This window comes from Nannospalax galili, unplaced genomic scaffold, assembly GCF_000622305.1.
Source record: "Nannospalax galili isolate Female #2095 unplaced genomic scaffold, S.galili_v1.0 scaffold591, whole genome shotgun sequence".
In the NCBI taxonomy this organism is placed as follows: domain Eukaryota; kingdom Metazoa; phylum Chordata; class Mammalia; order Rodentia; family Spalacidae; genus Nannospalax; species Nannospalax galili.
The window spans coordinates 3571972-3591661 of NW_008330926.1; the positions used below are offsets into that span (position 1 = coordinate 3571972).

General features: G+C 51.4%; 2 protein-coding genes across 5 annotated transcripts; both read left to right on the forward strand.

Moving 5' to 3' along the window:
* Positions 1-96: 96 nt before the first annotated feature.
* On the forward strand, positions 97-5604 carry Pygo2 (pygopus family PHD finger 2). 2 transcript variants are annotated; one of them, XM_008854679.3, is made up of 3 exons: positions 97-675; positions 1066-1115; positions 3176-5604. In XM_008854679.3, the coding sequence occupies exons 1-3, from the start codon at positions 573-575 to the stop codon at positions 4238-4240; spliced, it is 1218 nt and encodes a 405-aa protein (XP_008852901.1). In that variant the 5' UTR covers positions 97-572; the 3' UTR covers positions 4241-5604. The 2 variants fall into 2 exon arrangements, with proteins under 2 accessions (XP_008852901.1, XP_008852909.1); XM_008854687.3 differs by having other exon boundaries at positions 97-400.
* A 2827-nt stretch (positions 5605-8431) lies between these two features.
* On the forward strand, positions 8432-19150 carry Pbxip1 (PBX homeobox interacting protein 1). Of its 3 annotated transcripts, none has more exons than XM_029557196.1 (10): positions 8432-8557; positions 10837-10922; positions 12693-12819; positions 13066-13133; positions 13186-13363; positions 14675-14908; positions 15284-15366; positions 15468-15599; positions 16619-17844; positions 18231-19150. In XM_029557196.1, exons 2-10 carry the CDS (start codon positions 10872-10874, stop codon positions 18319-18321), a joined length of 2190 nt encoding a protein of 729 aa, XP_029413056.1. In that variant the 5' UTR covers positions 8432-8557; positions 10837-10871; the 3' UTR covers positions 18322-19150. The 3 variants fall into 3 exon arrangements, with proteins under 3 accessions (XP_029413056.1, XP_008852921.1, XP_029413059.1); XM_008854699.3 differs by having other exon boundaries at positions 8433-8557; positions 13201-13363; XM_029557199.1 differs by having other exon boundaries at positions 8503-8608.
* The last annotated feature ends 540 nt before the right edge of the window (positions 19151-19690 follow it).

The window sequence follows — 19690 nt, forward strand, 5'->3', positions numbered from 1 at the left end:
AGCCCCTCTGGAAATGCTGGGGGCGCCTCAGCGGTGGGGCCTGGAAATCCGCGGGGGTCAAAAGGGGAGGGGGCTGCAGCGGACTCCGTGTGGGGGAGACGTGTCTTCGCGGCGACTGGCTAGCTACGGGAAGGGGCGGGGCGGGCCGCCCACAGGCCCACGGGGACTCCTGAGCGCGCTCCAGCTGACTGCCGGCCGGGGCCGGGTGACACAGCCTGCGGCGTTGTCCGGCCGGGTCTGGCAGCTCTGGCGGCAGCTAGGCACGCAGAGCACCGTGGTGTGACGAGGTCTCCCCTTCCCGGGAGCAGGGTCTGAGCCAACTCAACTTCCCCTCCCTGCCGCGCTCGGTGGTGACGGCCCACTGGAGTTCCGGTTCCGGTTGCTCTGCCGCGGGCGGGTGGTGAGTCTGGAGCCAGCGCGCGGTTGGCGGTCTACGTCGGCGCCTCCCCCTCGTCGTGTCTCGGGTTTGCTGCAGCTCGGGGGTCGTGCTGCCCCTATCTCCCCTTTCGGGCGATGGTGCGGCCTGAGGGCGCCTCCATCCCCTGCCGCCGCTGAGTCGGGCCCCCCACTCCATGGCCGCCTCGGCGCCGCCCCCACCGGACAAGCTGGAGGGAGGTAGCGGCCCCGCACCGCCCCCTGCGCCGCCCAGCACCGGGAGGAAGCAGGGCAAGGCCGGTGAGAGCGCAGAGAGGGGCGGGGGCTGGGGAGGCCCAAGACTTGGGACACTCGTAGGGAGTATAGATGGATTGGGGGATGGGGAGTTGGGCCAATGGGTCTGGAGGGGCAGGCCCAGGTGAAAAGGATAAATGGTGGGGTCAGGTGTCAGGTCCCCTTCAGATTTTGTAGCCACACCGAATTCAGAAAACATGAACTGTGGTAGTGTCTAGAGATGGGGTATCTCTGATTTCATGGAAGATGGACTTGTATGACTCTAAGTCATTTTTCACATTTTACCCCTTGCATTTGTTAAGAAGTCTACGTGGAAGTTAGAATAGTCCTGGGAGGAAGGAGATTGTAGAAACCTCAGGAAAACGTATCTGCTTCTGCCTTTTGCTGCTCTTCCAGGTCTGCAAATGAAGAGCCCCGAAAAGAAGCGAAGAAAGTCAAACACTCAGGTGAATGGGGATCTGTGATGGGGTTAATTAGCAGTAGTCCCTAGGTACTTTGTCTACTGTGCTGTGTTTTCCATCAGATGCCCGAGAAAGAAAAGCTGAAACTGAAATATTTTTTTCTCCCTTCTCTTTTCTGTCTTAGTTCTCTCAGCCATTTATTTCCTCTTTTCCTTTTTTCAGAAGAGGTCTCTGCCCCAGGCTGACCTCATATTACTGTGTAGCCAAGGATGGCTTTGAACTTCTGGTTCTCTTGCCTCCACCCCCCTAAGTGCTGGGATTACAGGTGTGCATGCACCATCATGCTGGTTTTACGCAGTACTGGGGACCCACAGGACAGTGCATGCCAGGCAAACACTATACCAACTGATCTAACCCTACTTAAAAAAAATATTTACTTGTTTTTTATTTTATGTGTATGTGTGAATGCCTGCATTTATGTAAGTGGACCCTGTGCTGTCCCAAGGGGGCCAGAATTGGAGTTACATGCTGTTGTGAGCCTCCTTATGGGTGCTGAGAGGCCAGTGTTCTTAACTGCTGAGCCATCTCTCAAGCCCTAACCCCACTTTTTTTGAGGCAAGGTCTTAACTCTGTGGCCCAGACTGGCTTTCAGCTGGTATTTAACCTGCCTCAGCCTCCCAAGTCTTGGCATAACCGGCATGTGTTACCAGGCCCAGCTTACTGAGCCTTTTCTAAGTGGTATTGTAGTCATAAAGTCCTTTAACAGTTCTTATTTTAAAGGTGAGAAATATGAGACCTAAAAAAGTTAAATGCTCAGTTGGTCAAAGTGCTTGCATAGCATGGACAAAGCTGAGTTCAGTCCCCAGCACTGTATAAACCAGGTGTGGTGGTACATATCTATCCTAGTGCTCCAGGAGTAGAGGTAGGAGAATGAAGAGAATGAAAAGTTTAAGGTTATTCTCAGCTACATACTGAGTTTGAGGCCACCCTGAGTTAAGTAAGACCATATCAAAAAAAAACCAAAACACCAAAACCTGCTTCAGGGTCAGAGCTGGGTTTTAGTTTGGTTTTGCCCGTTTTTTTGTTTTGTTTTTGTCTTTTTGAGGTATTTGCTTTTTTTTTTTTTTTTAAGTCTTTTTGAGACAGGGTCTCCCTGTAGCCCCAGCTGGCCTGAAACTCCCTATTGAGACCAGGCTGGCCTCCCACTCACAAAGATCTACTTGCCTCAACCTCCCTAGTGCTGGGATCAGAGGCGTGCACCACCACGCCTGGCTATTTAGGTCTTTTTGAGACGGGTCTCCCTATAGCCCCAGCTGACCTGGAACTCCCTATGTAGACCAGGCCTCGAACTCCCAGAGATCTACCTGCCTCTGCCTCCCAAGTGCTGGGATTAAAGGCATGCACCACCATGCCTGGTTTAAAGATTTATTTTTATTTTTAACTATGTGTGTGTGTCTATGTGTGGGTATGTGCACATGACTGCAGGTGCCAGAGATAGCCAAAGGCATTGGATGCCCAGGAGCTAGAGTTATAAGTGGTTGTGAGCTGCCCCCTGTGGTTCCTGGGAATGGAACTCAGGTCCCCTGGAAGAGCAGTATAATACCTGCTCTTATCTGCTAAGCCATCTCTCCAGTCTTGTTTGTTTTTCTTTTTTGGTTTTTGTTTGTTTTTTTGAAACAAGGTATCCTTATAGCCCAAGCTGGCCTAGAATGCGTATGAAGACCAGGCTGGCCTCAATCTCACAGAGATTCACCTGCATCTGCCTCCTGAGTGCTGAGGTTAAAAGCATGTGCTACCATGACTGGCTTTATTTTTGAGGCAAGGTTTCACTATGTAGTCCAGGTTGACCTTGTTCTCCAGATCTTTCTGCCTCAGCCTCCTGAGTACCAAGAGTGTGCTACAGGGCCCAGCTCTGCCTGTTTTTCAAAAGACCATTATTGCACTGTCAGCTCTGCCCTCCATCCTCTACTGTGTTCTAAGGTCTATCACAATTTTAGATGTGAGCTGGTTACTATGAGCCTCCAAAGTGTGTATTGCATTTGTGGTGCTTTCCCAATTTAGTTTTGTGTTTCCTCCTATCACCTTCCTCTTCTCTTTTCCATCAGGGTCCTGCATACTCACATCTGACGGAGTTTGCGCCACCCCCAACTCCCATGGTGGATCACTTGGTTGCTTCCAACCCTTTTGAGGATGACTTCGGAGCCCCTAAGGTCGGGGGTGCAGCCCCTCCATTCCTTGGCAGTCCTGTGCCCTTTGGAGGCTTCCGTGTACAGGGGGGCATGGCAGGCCAAGTACCCCCAGGCTATGGCACTGGGGGTGGAGGGGGTCCCCAGCCACTTCGTCGACAGCCCCCTCCTTTCCCTCCCAATCCCATGGGCCCAGCTTTTAATATGCCTCCCCAGGGCCCTGGCTATCCACCCCCAGGCAACATGAACTTTCCCAGCCAACCTTTCAACCAGTCTCTGGGTCAAAACTTTAGCCCTCCTGGTGGGCAGATGATGCCAGGCTCAGTGGGGGGATTTGGCCCCATGATCTCGCCAACCATGGGACAGCCTCCCAGAGGGGAGCTGGGCCCTCCTTCCCTCCCTCAGCGCTTTGCCCAGCCAGGGGCACCTTTTGGTCCTTCTCTTCAGAGACCTGGTCAGGGACTCCCCAGCTTGCCTCCCAACACAAGTCCCTTCCCTGGTCCAGACCCCGGTTTTCCTGGCCCTGGTGGTGAGGATGGGGGCAAGCCCCTGAATCCACCTGCCCCGACTGCTTTTCCTCAAGAGCCCCACTCAGGCTCCCCAGCTGCTGCTGTTAATGGGAATCAACCCAGTTTCCCCCCCAGCAGCAGTGGGCGGGGTGGAGGCACTCCAGATACCAACAGTCTGGCACCCCCTGGCAAGGCAGGTGGGGGCTCAGGGCCACAGCCTCCTCCAGGCCTGGTGTACCCATGTGGTGCTTGTCGAAGTGAGGTGAACGATGACCAGGATGCCATTCTGTGTGAGGCCTCCTGTCAGAAGTGGTTTCACCGGGAGTGCACCGGCATGACTGAGAGCGCCTATGGGCTGCTGACCACTGAGGCCTCTGCCGTCTGGGCCTGTGATCTCTGCCTCAAGACCAAGGAGATCCAATCTGTGTACATCCGAGAGGGCATGGGGCAGTTGGTAGCTGCTAACGACGGGTGACTCTGGCACAGTGGCCTGGGGAAGTGCACATTTCCCTCCTGTTCTTGGAGGGTGATGGTGTGGCTCTTGTTTCCACTGGCTTCTCATCCCCATGGAGCAGAAACACGTGGTTCCTCAGGGCAGAAAAGGAACTGAGGTGGGCAGGCAGAAGAACCTGGATTGTTCATTTTTCTGGGAACTTGTGCTTCAAGGTCTACAGAGATCCAGGAAACTAAAGCCCTGTGGCTGTCTGGAGGCCTAAGGGTGCTGGCTGCAAGAGAAAGGGGGCCAGAGAAAGTTCCAGAAGGCAAGGGTATGCTATGTGCAGATGACAAATGCCCCTACTGTGCCTAAAATCCCCGTCTAGCCCTACAACTCCAGCCTTTGCTTTTGGAGTCATGTATTCAAGCTTCCTTCACATCTCTACAACAGCCCTTTTATGGGTTCTACAAGTAAATGGGGATTTCATTCTTTTTCTGTCCTTCTTTGCTTCCCCCAGACCTGTCATTCCTCTCCCCTCAGAGCACCAAATACCTTGGAAGAAGCAGGAGAGTCCCTGGCTAGGGCAGTTGCTTTTCTGGACAGTAGGTAAGAGATGCTGAGAAGACCTTTTCTTCATACCAAAGTCATTGGTCCTTTCTTGGCTTCTCTTGTGCTTTTCTCTTAATGACCATGTATTTGCCAAAAATTGGGATTTGTGGTCTAACTGACCAGAATATTTGAAGTTTGGGCTGTCTTGGAAATCTGGAATGGAGGTCTAACCCTCTCCCTGTCCATCTGTTGCACGTGATGATAGTGCTGAGCTTCAGCTTTTGGTGCCCTCACTCCCCAATTTCACTGACTTGATTGGAAAAATATCTAGAAGCCCGGTATGGTGGCACATGCCTGTAGTCCCAGCACTTGGGAGGCAGAGGCAGGGGGATCTTTGAGTTCAAGGCCATCCTGATCTACATAGTGAGTCCCAGGAGAGCTGGAGCTATGGGGAGAACCTGCTTCAAAAAGACCAAAAAAAAAAAAAAAAAAAGAAAAAAATATCTAGAAAGACTCAGAGCCCTTATACCTCATTTCCTCCCTGATAAAAGAATCCAAGTGAGGCCCTGTCTCAACTTTGTGAGTGGGGATGGGATCATCAGAGCTTGGTACTGAAGGGTAGAGGAACTTGGAGTTTTCTGCTTTGTTCTTTCCTGGCTATCCTGTGGTATCCTCTTGGGCCTGGTGACATAGCATCTCTTTTTCCTTTAGCTAAAGACCTCCACAGGGCTTGATTAATTTTTTTTTAAAAATTATTTATTTAATAACCATATAATTAGAAGAAGCATTTCATTACAACAGTATTGACATATTCAGTAACAATTTCCAGAGCTAAGATGTATCTCTTTCAAAATTGCCTGTAAAATTTTAGGTTTACAGTTGAATTAATACAGTTAATACAATATTGTACTCAGTATAAACCCTATAAGACATAAAATTGAATGAGGTTTTAACCTTTAAAAAAGATCTCCATTTCATTATTAAAATATAGGGTTTCATACAGAAAAACTCATTTTTAATGCTGCTGAGGTGTTTGCACATGCATCTCTAATCTCTTATCTGATTATTACTAGTCACGGTTACTTTCTGAGATCCTTGGCAACTGAGTATGGAGATAAAGTCAGATTTCAATGGTAATGTTTTTCACATCTACTAATTGACAGGAAGCAAATTTTTATGCTTCCTCAAATATAACTCATTTTTTATTTATTGATTTTTTTTGTGTATGAGTGTATTTCATATAAAACATCCCAAACAATCTTACTCATCTGTATACTCACATCCCAAGTGGTACTTTCCCATACCCCACCCCACCCAACGCTGGAGCCCATGTACTCTGTCATCCCTGTTACTGTCCACTGTGTTGTCAGTGCCCCGAGCCGTTCCCCAGTACTTATCCATCCACTGAGTATTCAGCCTATCTATAGTTCCTTGTTTTAGGAAGATCAGCTCTTCCTCATCTAGCAGCAAGCTGTTGCCAATATTCCTTTAGATAAGCTTGATTCATTTTTATTTTTGAAGCACTCCTTGCTGGTGATGTGACTGGGGCCCTATCAGGAGCCCTCCCAAGCTGCTAGTCTCTGTCATTCCTCTAGTGGGTGGGGAAGGCAGGCCTGGGTGTGGTTCTCTTGAGAGAAATCTGAGTGCTTAGCACTGGGTGTGGTAATGGGCCGCTCCCTGAAGTTCCTTGCCCCTACTTGTTCTCTGCCCATGGAGAGGACACTGGCAAGGTAGAGCCAGCAGTCTTTGAGGCAGAGGAAGATGAGGATGAACCTTTTGGCTTCTCTATGCTCCCCAACACCAAAACAGCTCAACTTTGTGTTGTGTTGGTAGTTTTGTTTGCCCCTGTTGCCTGTTGATACTTCTGTGTTGTCCCCCCCCCCCCTTCCTTGGTTTGTAAAATGCTTCTCGGGAGGGTCTGTCCTAGTGTCCTCTGATACTTTTTGGAAGAAAGTAGGCTGGCAGAGATGTGGTTACAGGATCTTTTGTACTGTTGGACTAATAAAATGATTTGAAAATCCAAACAACTCCTTTGTTAATCTGCAAAAAGGTTGGGATAACTTCTTGTCACTGTTCCAAGGATGCTCAGAGAGTGAGGGTATATCTATTCTCCCTCAAGGCACCCCCAGTGCCTTGCTCTGTTGCTAAGCTTAGGGGACAGTCCAGGGTTTCCCTGCCTGGCCTTGTATCTGCTGGGTGAAGCTAGGAGCCAGGTAGCTGTGGATCCAGAGCCTGTGGCAGATGGGTGCTTAAACTCTGTGTTTAGGATCTGTGCTCCCCACTTCCCCGTAGTTTGGGTTAAGTGCAGCTCCAAAGGGGAGGAGATGTAATGACCCCCCAGCAGATTTTTTTTTCTTCTTTTTTGGTCTTTTTGAGATGGTCTCCCTGTACCCACAGCTGGCCTGGATTCACTATGGAGACCAGGTTGGCCTCAGAGATCCTCCATGCCTGGCTCTTTTCAAAAATTGTTTTGTCACCAGGCATGGTGGTACGTGCCTTTAATCCCAGGTGGATCTCTGTGAGTTCAAGGTCAGCTTGGTCTATATAGCGAGTTCCTGGCCAGCTGGGGCTACAGGAAGACCCTGTCTCAAAAAAACAATTACTTTGCCATGCTGGGGATCTGAGGTAGGGCTTTCTACATGGCAGCCACATGTTCCACTTCTAAGCTATGTCTCTAACCCTCACGTTTGATTTTTGAATGTTTTTCCTACCCCATTTTCTGCCTGTATTCCACATTTTGTTGTTTTGTATATTGGCCTGTTGAAACAGCCTTGCTTTGTAGCACAGGCTGGCCTTGAACATCCTCCTGTATCAGCCTACCCAGTGCTGGATTTATATACGTCTCTCATTTTTTTATTTTTATTTTTCGGTCTTTTTGAGACAGGGTCCCAAGTGCTGAGATCAAAGGCGTGCACCACCACACCTGGCCTCCCTCCCTCTTTTTAGAAATTTATTGTGTGTATGATGTATGAGTGGGGTTAGTTGCTGCTACAGTGGAAACATGGAGGGTCACTTCATCATGGGATAGCGCTTTTTTATTTTATTTTTGGTGTTTTTGATACAGAGTCTCCCTGTAGCTCCAGCTGGCCTGGAACTTGCTATGTAGACCAAGCTGGCCTCGAACTTAGAGATCTGCCTCCCAAATCCTGGGATTAAAGGCATGCACCCCTACACCCAGCATTTTTTTTTTGGTCTTTTTGAGACAGGGTGTCAACTCCTTATGTAGAAGTCCCTATGTAGATCAGGCTGGCCTTGACCCTACAGAGATCTGCCTACCTCTGCTTCCCAAGTGCTGGATTTAAAGGCATGGGCCACGATGCCTGGTCCCCCTCCATTTTTAAGCCTCAGTGGCATCCCCAGAATGCTTTGGAGCAGATAGGGAGAATGGCAGAAGAGCTATTTCTAAACCCACAACTTGTCCCCCCTCCCCCATCCTACAGCTGTCTTTGTCACCAGGCCAACCTGGCACTTGGTCAGTGCTGTCTCATCAGACACCACCCTTTGCCTTTCAGTGTTAGGTTTTCCTACTAGACACTAGACACCGGGAGAAAAGGGGAGATCACTCAAAATTGAATTTGCTGGCAATCACAGATGCCCACCAGAAAATAAACCCGGGGGAGGTGCTGCAAAGCGAGACCGCCCCTGTCTCGCAAGTCCAGCTTTTATTGGTCAAAAGTTTCCGCCTCCTTGGGGGAGTTGACTTTCACTGGTCAAACACTGGCCACGTGACTCACTTTTTTTTCTTGCTCTGGAAACCTGGGCTGGCTGCAACAAGTTAAGCAGAAGACCGAAGCCGAGCTGGGTCAGGTAATTTCCTATCTGGGAAGGAACCCACAGACCGCCCCCCTTTATCCATAGGTAAAGGAAAGGAGGGCAGAACTCTAGAAAGAATGGGCACTAGCTAGGGGCATCCACACAACTGTTTTACAAAGGACCCAAGGCTGGGGGAAGGAGGGAGACACGTATTTCCAAAGCAGGAACTCTAAGTTCTTGCGGGCCCCTCTCTTTAATGATCAGGGAACACTGTTAGAGGGGTTGAAATGAGCTCAGGGCCAGACTTCCTAGCTTGGTGCCGAGTGGGAGAGATCCCCCTTTAGCTGTTTTTCAGAAATAGTCCTTCCAAGATGTTTTGTTTTTGTTGAATCCTGTCTAAATGGAAAGGAAGGGGAGAGTATGGAGAGTAGGAGTGTGTTTTCTTCCCAGAGGTCAGTGGATAAAAGTCCTGTGTGCCAGGAAGGGTGCAGTTAGGCAGCTGAAGAATTTCCAAATAAGGCATTGAGGTACTGGCCTGGGAGGACAGGGTTATCTTTGGTATCTTGGGTGAACATACCAAGAAACGAGTATCAGAGTTTGGGACCGAGTGCATGGGTTCCAGAGAATCTTCTGTTTGCTTTGTTGACCCAAATACCATAACGTTGCTGGTTTCCATGGAGACAGTGGATTGACATCACCCTGGTTGCCATGGTGCCTGGTTCCGGAGGACCTGAGCCGGCTGTAAACAGCCAGGGATAAACAGGGACTTCAGCTCAAGCTGCTGCCACTTCCTTCCTGCCACCACCTGTTAACAGTCAGCTTCAGCAACTGGGGATAGGGAGATGACAGCACCGCGGGGGAGGGGTTGAGAGCAGAAGACTGAACAGGGGTGGCTGGATGGGTGTCAGTAGAAGCAAGGGGGGAATGGGGTGGAGGGAGGAGGGTGTCCTTAGGGGCTTGGTGTGGGGATGTCATTGCAGTCGTTCTTTCTCTGTGTGGGATGGGTGCTAGTGTCTGGGAGATGTGAACATCCAAGAAGACACCATTAGATGTCCTTTCCCTGTCCTGGACTTGAATCTTGACTGACATGAGCCACAGAAGTTTGTTAGGGTAACCAAATGGGACTCAAACCCAGCTGGAGCAGACTGGAGTGGTGTGACCGGTTCAAAGGGAGAACTGCCCAACTCCCCCCACCTCACTTCCCCTCCTGGGGTTGTGGAGTTCTCATCCACACTCATTCCTGCCACTGGGGAGGCAGTCATTTATCTTCTCGGGGATCACAGTCCAGGACTCTTGTGGGTCAGCCCATCTGTCACTCCATCCACATGCCTGGTCCCAGTTCTGGAGGGCACAGCTTTGCTTCCTGTTGGGCTTTGGAGGTGGGAGTGATACCTCAACCCCACCTGCTGACTCAGAACTGACTAGGAGGGGACAGCCAGAGTCCCAGATTTTTTTTTTTAAACTTTAATGTGATTTATGGATGATAGTTGTCATAAATCTGTTTTTTCTCCAGTCACTTTCAATATCCCTAGGACCAAACTGTAAAATTTAGGATGGAGAATGACTACAGGTACATCCAGGTAGACTTAGCCCTTCCAGGCCTGGGCCCTGCTGCACTTCAGAATTTTACAAAAATTTTTTAAATTTTTTGGTCTTTTTTGAGACAGGGTCTTCATGTAGCCCCAGCTGGCCTGGAACTCACTATGTAGACCAGACTGGCCTTGAACTCACAGAGATCCCCCTGCCTCTGCCTCCCGAGTGCTGGGATTAAAGGCATGTGCCTCCACACCCGGTGAGAATTATTTTTGTAGTTTTAGAAAGCCTCCTGCCTGGCCTGATCTTTCCCACCTTAGTCCTAGCTGAGTCCTGCATAGCCAGTACTGAGACCCCTAAAAAGATGGGCATGATGGATGGGTACTAGGAGACTCAGAACAGAGGAGGCCAGTGAGTTTCTCTCTGGGCCCCATGGGAGGATGTAGTGATTGTGGAGTGTCTAGGTATTGTGAAAGAGACCCAGGTCATTTTGTCTGTCTTTAAGTCAATCAACCTTTCTGAGCTTCCTCTTCCTTGGTCATCAGGGGTTGACTTGCCAGCCCCAGGCTTTGACCTTTCACAGTCAGTGTATGCCCTATGTGAATCCTTTGAGGAAGCAGCTTCTCTGTGGCTGTTAATGGGTACTCATTTGCAAGGTAAATACTGCCAAGAAAGCTGCAGGATCAGGCCCAGAAGGACTGACTAGCCCAGCCCTTTGATCCCTGGAACCCAGTCAAGTCTGCTTTTGGCTTTGCTGCCCCTCTAAAGGGAACTCCATCCTTAAGAGCTCTTCTCTGCAGGTGGCTACTCTAGCAACCCTGGGACTACAGCAACTATGGCCTCCTGCCCAGACCCAGATAATAGCTGGGTGCTTGCCGGCTCAGAGGTAGGAAAAATGGGCCTGGGAACCACATGGGGGGAGGTTCCTGCAGGCATGGACTGCTTTTTGGGTCTGCCTTCCTCCTTTGTTGATGGTCATTGCACTGTCCCATTGGCTCTTAGAGAGCTTTTCAGTGGCAGGGAGATTTGGCCCCAGAACTCTGGTGTTAGAGTTTGGGCCATACCTGGGAGGAAGGGACCAGATGGGTAAGTTGAGAGAAGCAGGGAGAGAATTCTGGTGGGAGTCCAGCAAGAGCAAAGGCCTGAGGAAACCGCCTTGAGGAGCCTGAGGAGCCTTTGGAGAGGGTGGAGACTGGGTAGAGCCCATGTTGGAGTGCTTCAGGCCAGAGCCTGGGAACCCCAGGAAGAGGTCTGAAGGGCCTGGTGAGGCATCAGGTGTCATCTAGATGTGCAGTCAGTGTGGGACTGCCAAGTTAGAGGGTGACCTTACAGTTATCACTGTGGGCAGAGAACAAAGTTTCTGTGGGCAAAGAACAGGGACAGTGCTGCCACACTGCTCCTGCAGCCTTCCAGATGGCATTTGGTAAGGCAGGAACCCAAAAGGGCCCCTGAAACTACCAAGAAGGGAGAAGATTTGATAGGGTGGGGATTAGTAGCTAGAGAGGGATGCTGGGAATGTGTCAGAGATCTCTGAGTTCCCAGCCCCCGTGACATCGTACTTTAGAACCACTAGAAGGAATGGGCATATACCCCATACACATACCCCATACACAGACAAACACAAAGATATTATAAAAAGAATTAGTCTTAGAGGAAGAGGCCTAGATGAGGTGACTGGGCAAGCTTGCCAAGGGGTTCTGTGCAGAGAAAAGTGGCCAGGCTGAGTAGCTGAAGGGCTAGGCTGCCAGCCAGCAGTATGGGGTCAGGCTGGCTCTGGTAAGGGGCAAGTGGACCTCTGCCAGCAGCTGCTGGGAGATGGCTGGTGGGGACTCGAGGTAATGAGAAAGGACAGAAAAGCTCAGAAAAATTTGTGTGGTTGGGCAGAGGGAGAGCAGCTTTAGGGAATCCCCCTTAGGGCACAGTTGTGACCCTGGGTTTGGGTTGGGTTCCCTCATGGGGAGGGCAGTACTGGTGATAGGAGACAGAGACCTTGGACTCCATTGGTCTCCTTCAGGGACTACTGGGCTAGTCTGTGGTTGTGATTGCATAGAAACCTGGCTTCTGGAGCAGTGAGGGAGTTAGGGAGCAGTTGAATGGTAGGCCTATTTTGGGTAGTTCCTGATTGTGTCATAGCTTTAAATTTTTTTTTTATTTATTATTTTATTTATTTACTTATATTTTTGGTCTTTTTGAGACAGGGACTCTGTAGCCCCAGCTGGCCTGGAATTCACTATGTAGACCAGGCTGGCCTTGAACTCACAGAGATCTGCCTGCCTCTGCTTCCAGAGTGCTGGGACTACAGGCGCGTTCCACTATGCCAGGCAATTATTTTTATTTATTTTTTAAAAAAATATTTTATTTATTTTATGTGTATGAGTGTAGTGCCTGCATGTAGGTAAGTGCACCTGTGTCATGCAATGCCTGTGGAGGACAGAAGAGGCTGTCAAATCCCCTGGAACTTGGGTCTTCTGCAAGAGCAGCCAGTGTCTTAACCACTGAATCATCTCCCCAGTCCAATGAGTGGGTCATAGTTTTTTAAATGTGGGCTGGGGTACTTGAGTGCAGCCAGCTCCGGGGACCCTATCAGAGCATTCCCACTCCTGGTTGTGCCTGTTGTCCTGATGAAGTAGCTTTGTGCTCATCTCCCTCTCCCTAGAACCTGCCGGTGGAGACCCTGGGCTCAGAACCCAGGATGGACTCAGAATCTGAGGGAGTCCCCCAGGTACCTCAGGCCCCCTCCAAGGCAGATGGTGAAGAATTAGCTAGGACCTTGGATGGAGAAGGTAATTGGACCTTGTGAAGGGTTGGGCATAAGCCATCCTCTATCTTCTGAGGCTTTTGTTCAGGGCATGGTGGTACCTAGTCCATTTACCCATTAATCTCAGTTTACGAGCTGCTAAGCTCCACCCTGGTTTTTTCCTATCCCATTCAAAATGAGGCCTGTGAGAGAGCTAGAGGATGTACAGAAAGTTCATTTTGGAGCAGCGTCTTTTTTTTTTCCTCCCCATGGGCTTTCTGTTCTACCACAGGGACCCTCTTCCAGACAGAAAGCTACCAGAATGAAAGCACCATTCTGCCAGAGAGGATCAAGGCTAAGGTAAGGCACTTTGCTGGGGGTGAAAAGAAAGTGGGAAGGGAACTGCTCACAGGTATGTCCACATCAGGGCACTCTGGGAGATGATGGTCCTGGTGTGGAGCCCCCTGAAGGAGACACAGTGGTCCAGGAAGATTTGCAGAAGACTACTGTTGTGACAAGCCTGGGACCAGACACACAAGACCTGGAGGATGACAGCCCTCCACAGAATCTCCCCTCAAGTCCCAAAGCAGGTCAGAGTCCTTCCTGCATTCAGTTTACACCACCTTCTAGAATGAATGGGAGAAGGAACAGTCCTCACTGCTGAGCACAGGGTCAGGCCCAGGCTCTGAACTTGGCAGCTTTCTACCCTCCTTCATTATCACCTGAGGACTCTGAGGCTCAGTAGAAGCTTGAATGAGGTCATACTGCAGGGCCCACATCTGGTTGATTTGTTCCTCTCTTCCATATGTCCTCTTTTCTTGCTTCTTAGAACATAACCTTCATTTCCAGAGTCCCTTCCTTATGCTGTCTTTGGGCCCACGATGAGGGAGGGTGGGAGGTTCAGCTGACCACACTGAACCAAAGAAGCAAGTCAGACTGTGAGGGATGCAGAAAGGAGGTGTAATTAATGGGGCTCCCAAAGGAGGGCAAGGCAGGTATCTTAGGGGATGGGTTGAGCATGAGGGAGAGGCAGGAATAGTTGAAGGTGCCATTTGAGCACAGAGTAAGTAGTCCAGGAGTGCAGGAGGCAGAGGGGCAGGGCTATTCCAAATCTGTCCAAGGCTGTAGCAAGTGATGTGCAAGAGGGAACCCCCACCCGTAGCCCTCCATCTCTGTAGAAGACTACCAGGGAGATAGAGTCTGGGGCTTGGAGCCATTTAGGGGGCAGCTTCAGGCACCAGTGAGGCAGACCTGACCTCAGGGCCAGTGAGGCAGGGACCCCAGGGCCTGTGAATAACCTTCATTTCCAGAGTCTATAGACTCTAAGGTGATCCAGGGGAGAACTGTCCAGCCCTCTGGGGTAGAATAGAGAGGGAAGACTGAAATTAGACACATGGCAGCATCCTTTTCCTGAAAGGCCTTGTCAGGACCAGGAAAGAAACAATAGAGAGCAGTGTGTGGAATGTTTGGTTCCTGGAGGAACACAGAGGTACAGTTAGACAGACAAGCCCCAAGCTCTGGGAAGGCCACAGAGATCAGTGGGGTGGGTGAGACAATATGAACTGTGGAAAGTGAGAGAAGAGCCAAGGCAGCAGGGTGGCCAGGGAGTTCCCAGGGGACCCAGGAGGGTGGCATCAGCTGTAGAAACTTGATATGAGGCACACACTGGAGGAGGGAGGATGGTTTTAGGATGGAAGAAGCTCTTGCTGTTTGCAGATGAAAGGGCAGGTCTTTTGCCTCCAGACTGGACAGGGACAGTCAATTAGTGCCCAGGCCTAAGGAACAGGGTCTTCGTGTACTCTGTGGTCAGGACTGGTGTTTTCTTGTGCCCTCCCCGTCCTTTCTCTTTCTGTGCCCTGTCTCTAGTTGCCTTGTTGCCTTGTCCTCTTCCTTTTCCACAGTTTGTATCAGGGAAGAAGGCCGCTGCTCTAGCAGTGAAGATGACACCGATGTTGATGTGGAGGGTTTGCGGAGACGGCGGGGCCGAGAGCCCAGCCTACCCCAATCCATAACACCTGTGGCTATGGATGAACAGGAGAAGGGCGAGGGTGTGATCGGAGAGCTGGGGATCTCCCTCAACATGTGCCTCTTAGGGGCCCTCATTCTGCTGGGCCTGGGGATCCTTCTGTTCTCTGGTGAGTGGTACTTCTGGCTGGGGCCTCCCTCTTGCTCTGGCCTGCCCTTAACCTTTCCCTGTTCCTCTGAGGGTCTTATCAGACTACACCCTCAGGTGCTCTGTTGGAACCAGAGGCTGGTGAGTGGGGAGAGGTCTTGGCCTCTGTGTGGGGGTGGTTGTGAAAGTATGTGTGACGAGTGGCTTTTGGGGTCGGGAGTAGATATATTTGGGGTTGCATATTGTTTCTCAGTTGTTGACTTTGTCAGCTGTTCAGGGTGACGTTCGGCCCTTTAACTCTATGGGCCTCTGTGTCCAGGGATGGAGGGGTGACTGGGAAGTGGAGGATGGGCTCTGTGGGTCTTGGGCCAGGGTTCAGGGCCTCACTTACTCACAGGGCCCATAGAGGAAGCAGAGCTGCAGGTCTACCCAGATACTGGGTCAGAGACTGAGATGGTGGATGCTGTGGGGAACAGGCAGGTATGTGTGGTGTCTCCATAGATGTGTGGGGCCTGGTGGGGAAGAAGCTGGGTTGTCCTGGCTGTAGGGGAGTATGAGGTAGCTGGCTCTTTTGCTCTTAGGATGCGGTAAAGGAGCAGCTTCAGGCTTCGGTGCCCCCCGACAGTATCCCCAGTCTACAGAGCATGGGCCTTCTGTTGGATAAGCTGGCCAAGGAGAACCAGGACATCCGTCTCCTACAGGCCCAGCTGCAGGTGGGCCCCAGTGCGGGGAGAGGGAGGCTTGGCTGACCACCTTACCAGGTGTATGTCTTAAAAGATTCATTTTTTTATTTGTGCATATGTGTGAGCCTGCATGAGTTTATGTGTACCACATGTGCACAGGAACCTGAGAGGTCCATCGGATCCCCTGGTACAGGTGGTTGTGAGCCACCATGTGGGTACTGGGAACTGAACCTGGGTCCTCTGCAAGAGTAATAAGTGCGCTTAACTACTTAGCCATCTCTCCAGCCCCCCCCCCACACCCCCAAGGTGTATGTCTTATGGAGTTTTCCCTATTCACCTGCCCCTTGAACTTCACCCTTTCCTGCCATAGTCAGGGCATCTTCCTCATTCTCCATCCACCTCCTTCATGCTAAGAGCTATGCCAGGGCTGGAATACCTGTCTTATACAGCATCACCTCTGATGGGTTGATATGATCTTCCTAGAGCATTTGAAGAACATGCCAAGGCTCATGCCAAGTGCTGGGATCAATGAACACTGTCTGTTATGGATACCAGATGTAGAAGTGGGACTAGGCGAGCCACATAATGGTTATGATTAGGTGGATCTAAAAAGTGCGTGTGTTTAAGCCAGGTGTTGTGGTGCATGCCTTTAATCTCAGCACTGCGGAGGCAGGTGGATCTCTGAGATTGAGGCCAGCTTGGTCTCCATAGGGAGTTCCAGGACAACTGTGGTTACAAGGAGACCCTGTTTCAAAAAGACCAAAAAATAAATTAATTAATTAAATAAAAAAGTGTGTGTTTATGTAAGGACATAGCTGCTGGGGCCAGTATCTGGCCATCCCAGGTACTGGTTCAGATGGGGGGTAAGGAGGAGGAGAACCAAATCTGGGTATCCCAGGTAGTGCTGGGGCTCAAACCCAGGGCTTGCATATGCTAGGCAAGCTCTCTACCAACAAAGTCTCCAGCCTCTGCCCACTCCAATGGAATAGAATTGGGGTAGGGGTATTGGGCCTATCCTGACAAGGATTCTTGGTTTCTTATATTCCTAGGCCCAGAAAGAAGAGCTTCAGAGCTTGATACACCAGCCCAAAGGGCTGGAGGAGGAGAATACCCAGCTCCGTAAAGCCCTGCAGCAGGGTGAGACATCCCAGCGGGCCCTGGAGTCAGAGCTGCAGCAGCTGAGAGCCCGGCTCCAGGGGCTAGAGGCTGACTGTGTCCGGGGCACAGATGGGGTGTGTCTCACCTGGGGCAGAGGTCCACAGGGTGACAAGGCCACCATGGAGCAAGGCCACAGGAGCCAGGAGCCAGACCCCAGCTTACTGGAGCAGCAAAAGCAGCTGGAGGCTGAGGCCCAGGCCCTAAGGCAGGAGCTACAGAGGCAGCGGCGCCTGCTGGGATCTGTGCAACAGGACTTGCAGAGGGGCTTGCAGGATGCTGGCCAAGGAGCGCCTGCGCTTGCTGGCCTGGCTGAGCTTGGTCATAGGTTGGCCCAGACACTGCAGGGCCTAGAGATCTGGGGCCAGGACTCTGGCATTGCTGCCAATGCCTCAGAGGCCTGGCATCAAAAGCCCCACTTCCAGAATTCCAGGGAGTGGAGTGAAAAGGAGAAGTGGCGAGATGGGCAGAGGAACCAGAAGGTTGAGCACTGGAAGCATAGGAAGGAGGAATCTGGCTGGGAGAGGAAGAAGAGCTGGAGGGATGAGGACAAGGAACTGGCAGGGACATGGAAGGAGGGCAAGGCACAGACAGGAGAATGGGGGAACAGAAAGGATAGCAAGCAACAAGACCTCAAGGTACCCCCTAGGAAAAGTGGGAACCCCCACTCTGGAGAGAGGCAGAAGCGTTCTCGGGGGAGAGAGGTGGCTACTGACCAGCATGATTCTCTGCCCTCCTGGGAGAAGCTGCTGAGGCGCAAGTACCGGGCTCCCCAGGGCTGCTCTGGTGTGGATGAGTGTGCCCGGCAGGAGGGCCTGGCCTTCTTTGGCATGGAGCTGGCCCCTGTACAACAACAGGAACTGGCTTCTCTGCTGAGAACATACTTGGCACGGCTTCCCTGGGCTGGGCAGCTGACCAAGGAGCTGCCCCTCTCACGTTCTTACTTTGGAGAGGATGGCATCTTCAGACATGACCGCCTCCGCTTCCGCGATTTTGTGGACGCTCTAGAGGACAGCTTAGAGGAGGTGGCACTGAGACAGATGGGTGATGATGATGAGGTGGATGACTTTGAGGACTTCATCTTCAGTCACTTCTTTGGAGACAAAGCACTGAAGCAGAGGTGGGCAGTCAGAGGGGACCTATGGAAGGAACTGGAGGGGTTTGAAGGCCCTGAGGCCCTGAATGGAGGTCTTTAGAGACCCTTTTTCTACTTCTGACACCCCAAGCATTAGAGGAGGGCTCTAGTTATGCCTCCTGCCTTCCCTTGAGGGGGCACAGTAGTCCTGAGGTCCCCTTTTGAGTTAGGAGGCCCCCTTCTTTCCCACTCTGTACCTGCATGGCCCTTCCTGCTTCTCCTGATGGCGCCTTCATCCTGGGAGACCATGCTTGGCAATAGGTGCTTGAGGGGCTTCCATCAGAGGAACAGGCTCCTCTTAGGATCCCCTTCTTAGCTCATGGTATTGTCCCCTAAAGGCCTTTTCTTGCTCCATCCCTGTCTTCCCCCAGGTCAGGGAAGAAGGACAAGCACTTGCGGAGCCCTAGAGTTGTGGGACCCAGGGAGGAGCACAGCCGCCATGCCCACCACTACCGTGGCTGAGCCCTGCCCCTGCCAGGCATGGCATCCAGCTCAAGATCTCCAGTATCATGTGATCCTCTCTTGGCTTTTAGTGTCCTTCAATGTATTTCCTAGAAGACAGCAAAAGCACCCAGCCCTGCACTGATACCACATTTGTTAGAATAAGGCCTGAGTTGATTCTACAGAGCTGTTTATACAAATGTATGCAAATAATCAGGCCCCTGGGTGGAGCCTGCACTGACTTGTGCCTGTGTGCAAGGGCCTGGAGGACAGCTTGTTGGGGAGTACATTCTTATCCTGAAGCCAAAGAGCTGTCCCTCCTCCCTGGTGGCTGCCCCCAGCTCCACAGTATGGCCTGCACCCCTCGGGACTGGGGCTGCCAGTTGGGGGTCCAGAGGGACTAACTGAGGTTCTGTTAGCTTTGGAAGCAGCTGCCTCCAGGGATCAAGTCCCTTTCTAACCCTTCTCACATGGCTTTCCTCCTGTGTAAACTGTAGATCAGGGCAGGATTCTGCCACTTGGAGTGTTTGCTAAGCACAGGGTACACCTCATAGCGACCACACCAGTGGGTGGGTGGGTGCAGCCTGGGCACTGCACTGAACCCTTCCCCTCTCTCATGCCCCTCTCTTGCTTGCCCACTCTCCCCAAGGATCCTAGCCTTAAGGTCAACCCTCAATTTGCTCATAGCTACCCTGGCTGAACCCCTGTGGAGTGGGAGCCCTAGGCTCTAATCCAGGCCTGGTGGCGTTGGGCCAGGCCATCCCCCACAACTGTCATGTTCTTATCCTCAAAAAGGGAGTGAAGGAAGAGTAAATAAAGCAAGGCAGCAAATGCCTGTCCTACTTCTGCACACGGGAGTTCTTGCTCTCTTTGGACCATCATGTGGAGCGACTGGGACTACACTCCAGCCTGGTGTCTGAGTCTGTGGAGGTGAGGGAGCCGCTAGGTGGCACCCTGGCTTCACATTGTCCAGACATTGCCTCCCTGCTGCCCCCACTCACAACCCCCACATCTTGGATGGTGTCCTGGTTTGTTCTTCATTGCTATGACAAAACACTCTGACCACTACCAACTTGGGGAGGAAAGGGTTTATTCAGCTTACATCTCCTGGGTCGCAGTTCATCAGGGAGCCCAAGGTAGGAACTCAGGGCAGGAACCTGGAAGCAGGAGCTGGAGCACAGGTCATGGAGGAACGCTGCTTACTGGCTTGCTCCCCTGGCCCCTGCTCAACCTGCTTTCTTATGCAATACAGGCCCACCTGCCCAGGGGTGGCACCACCCACAGTGGGCTGGGCCTTCCCACATCACTCATCAAGAAGATGCCCCACAGACATGGCCACAGGCCAGTCCAATAGAAGCAATTTCCCAACTGAAGCTCCCTCAACCCAGGT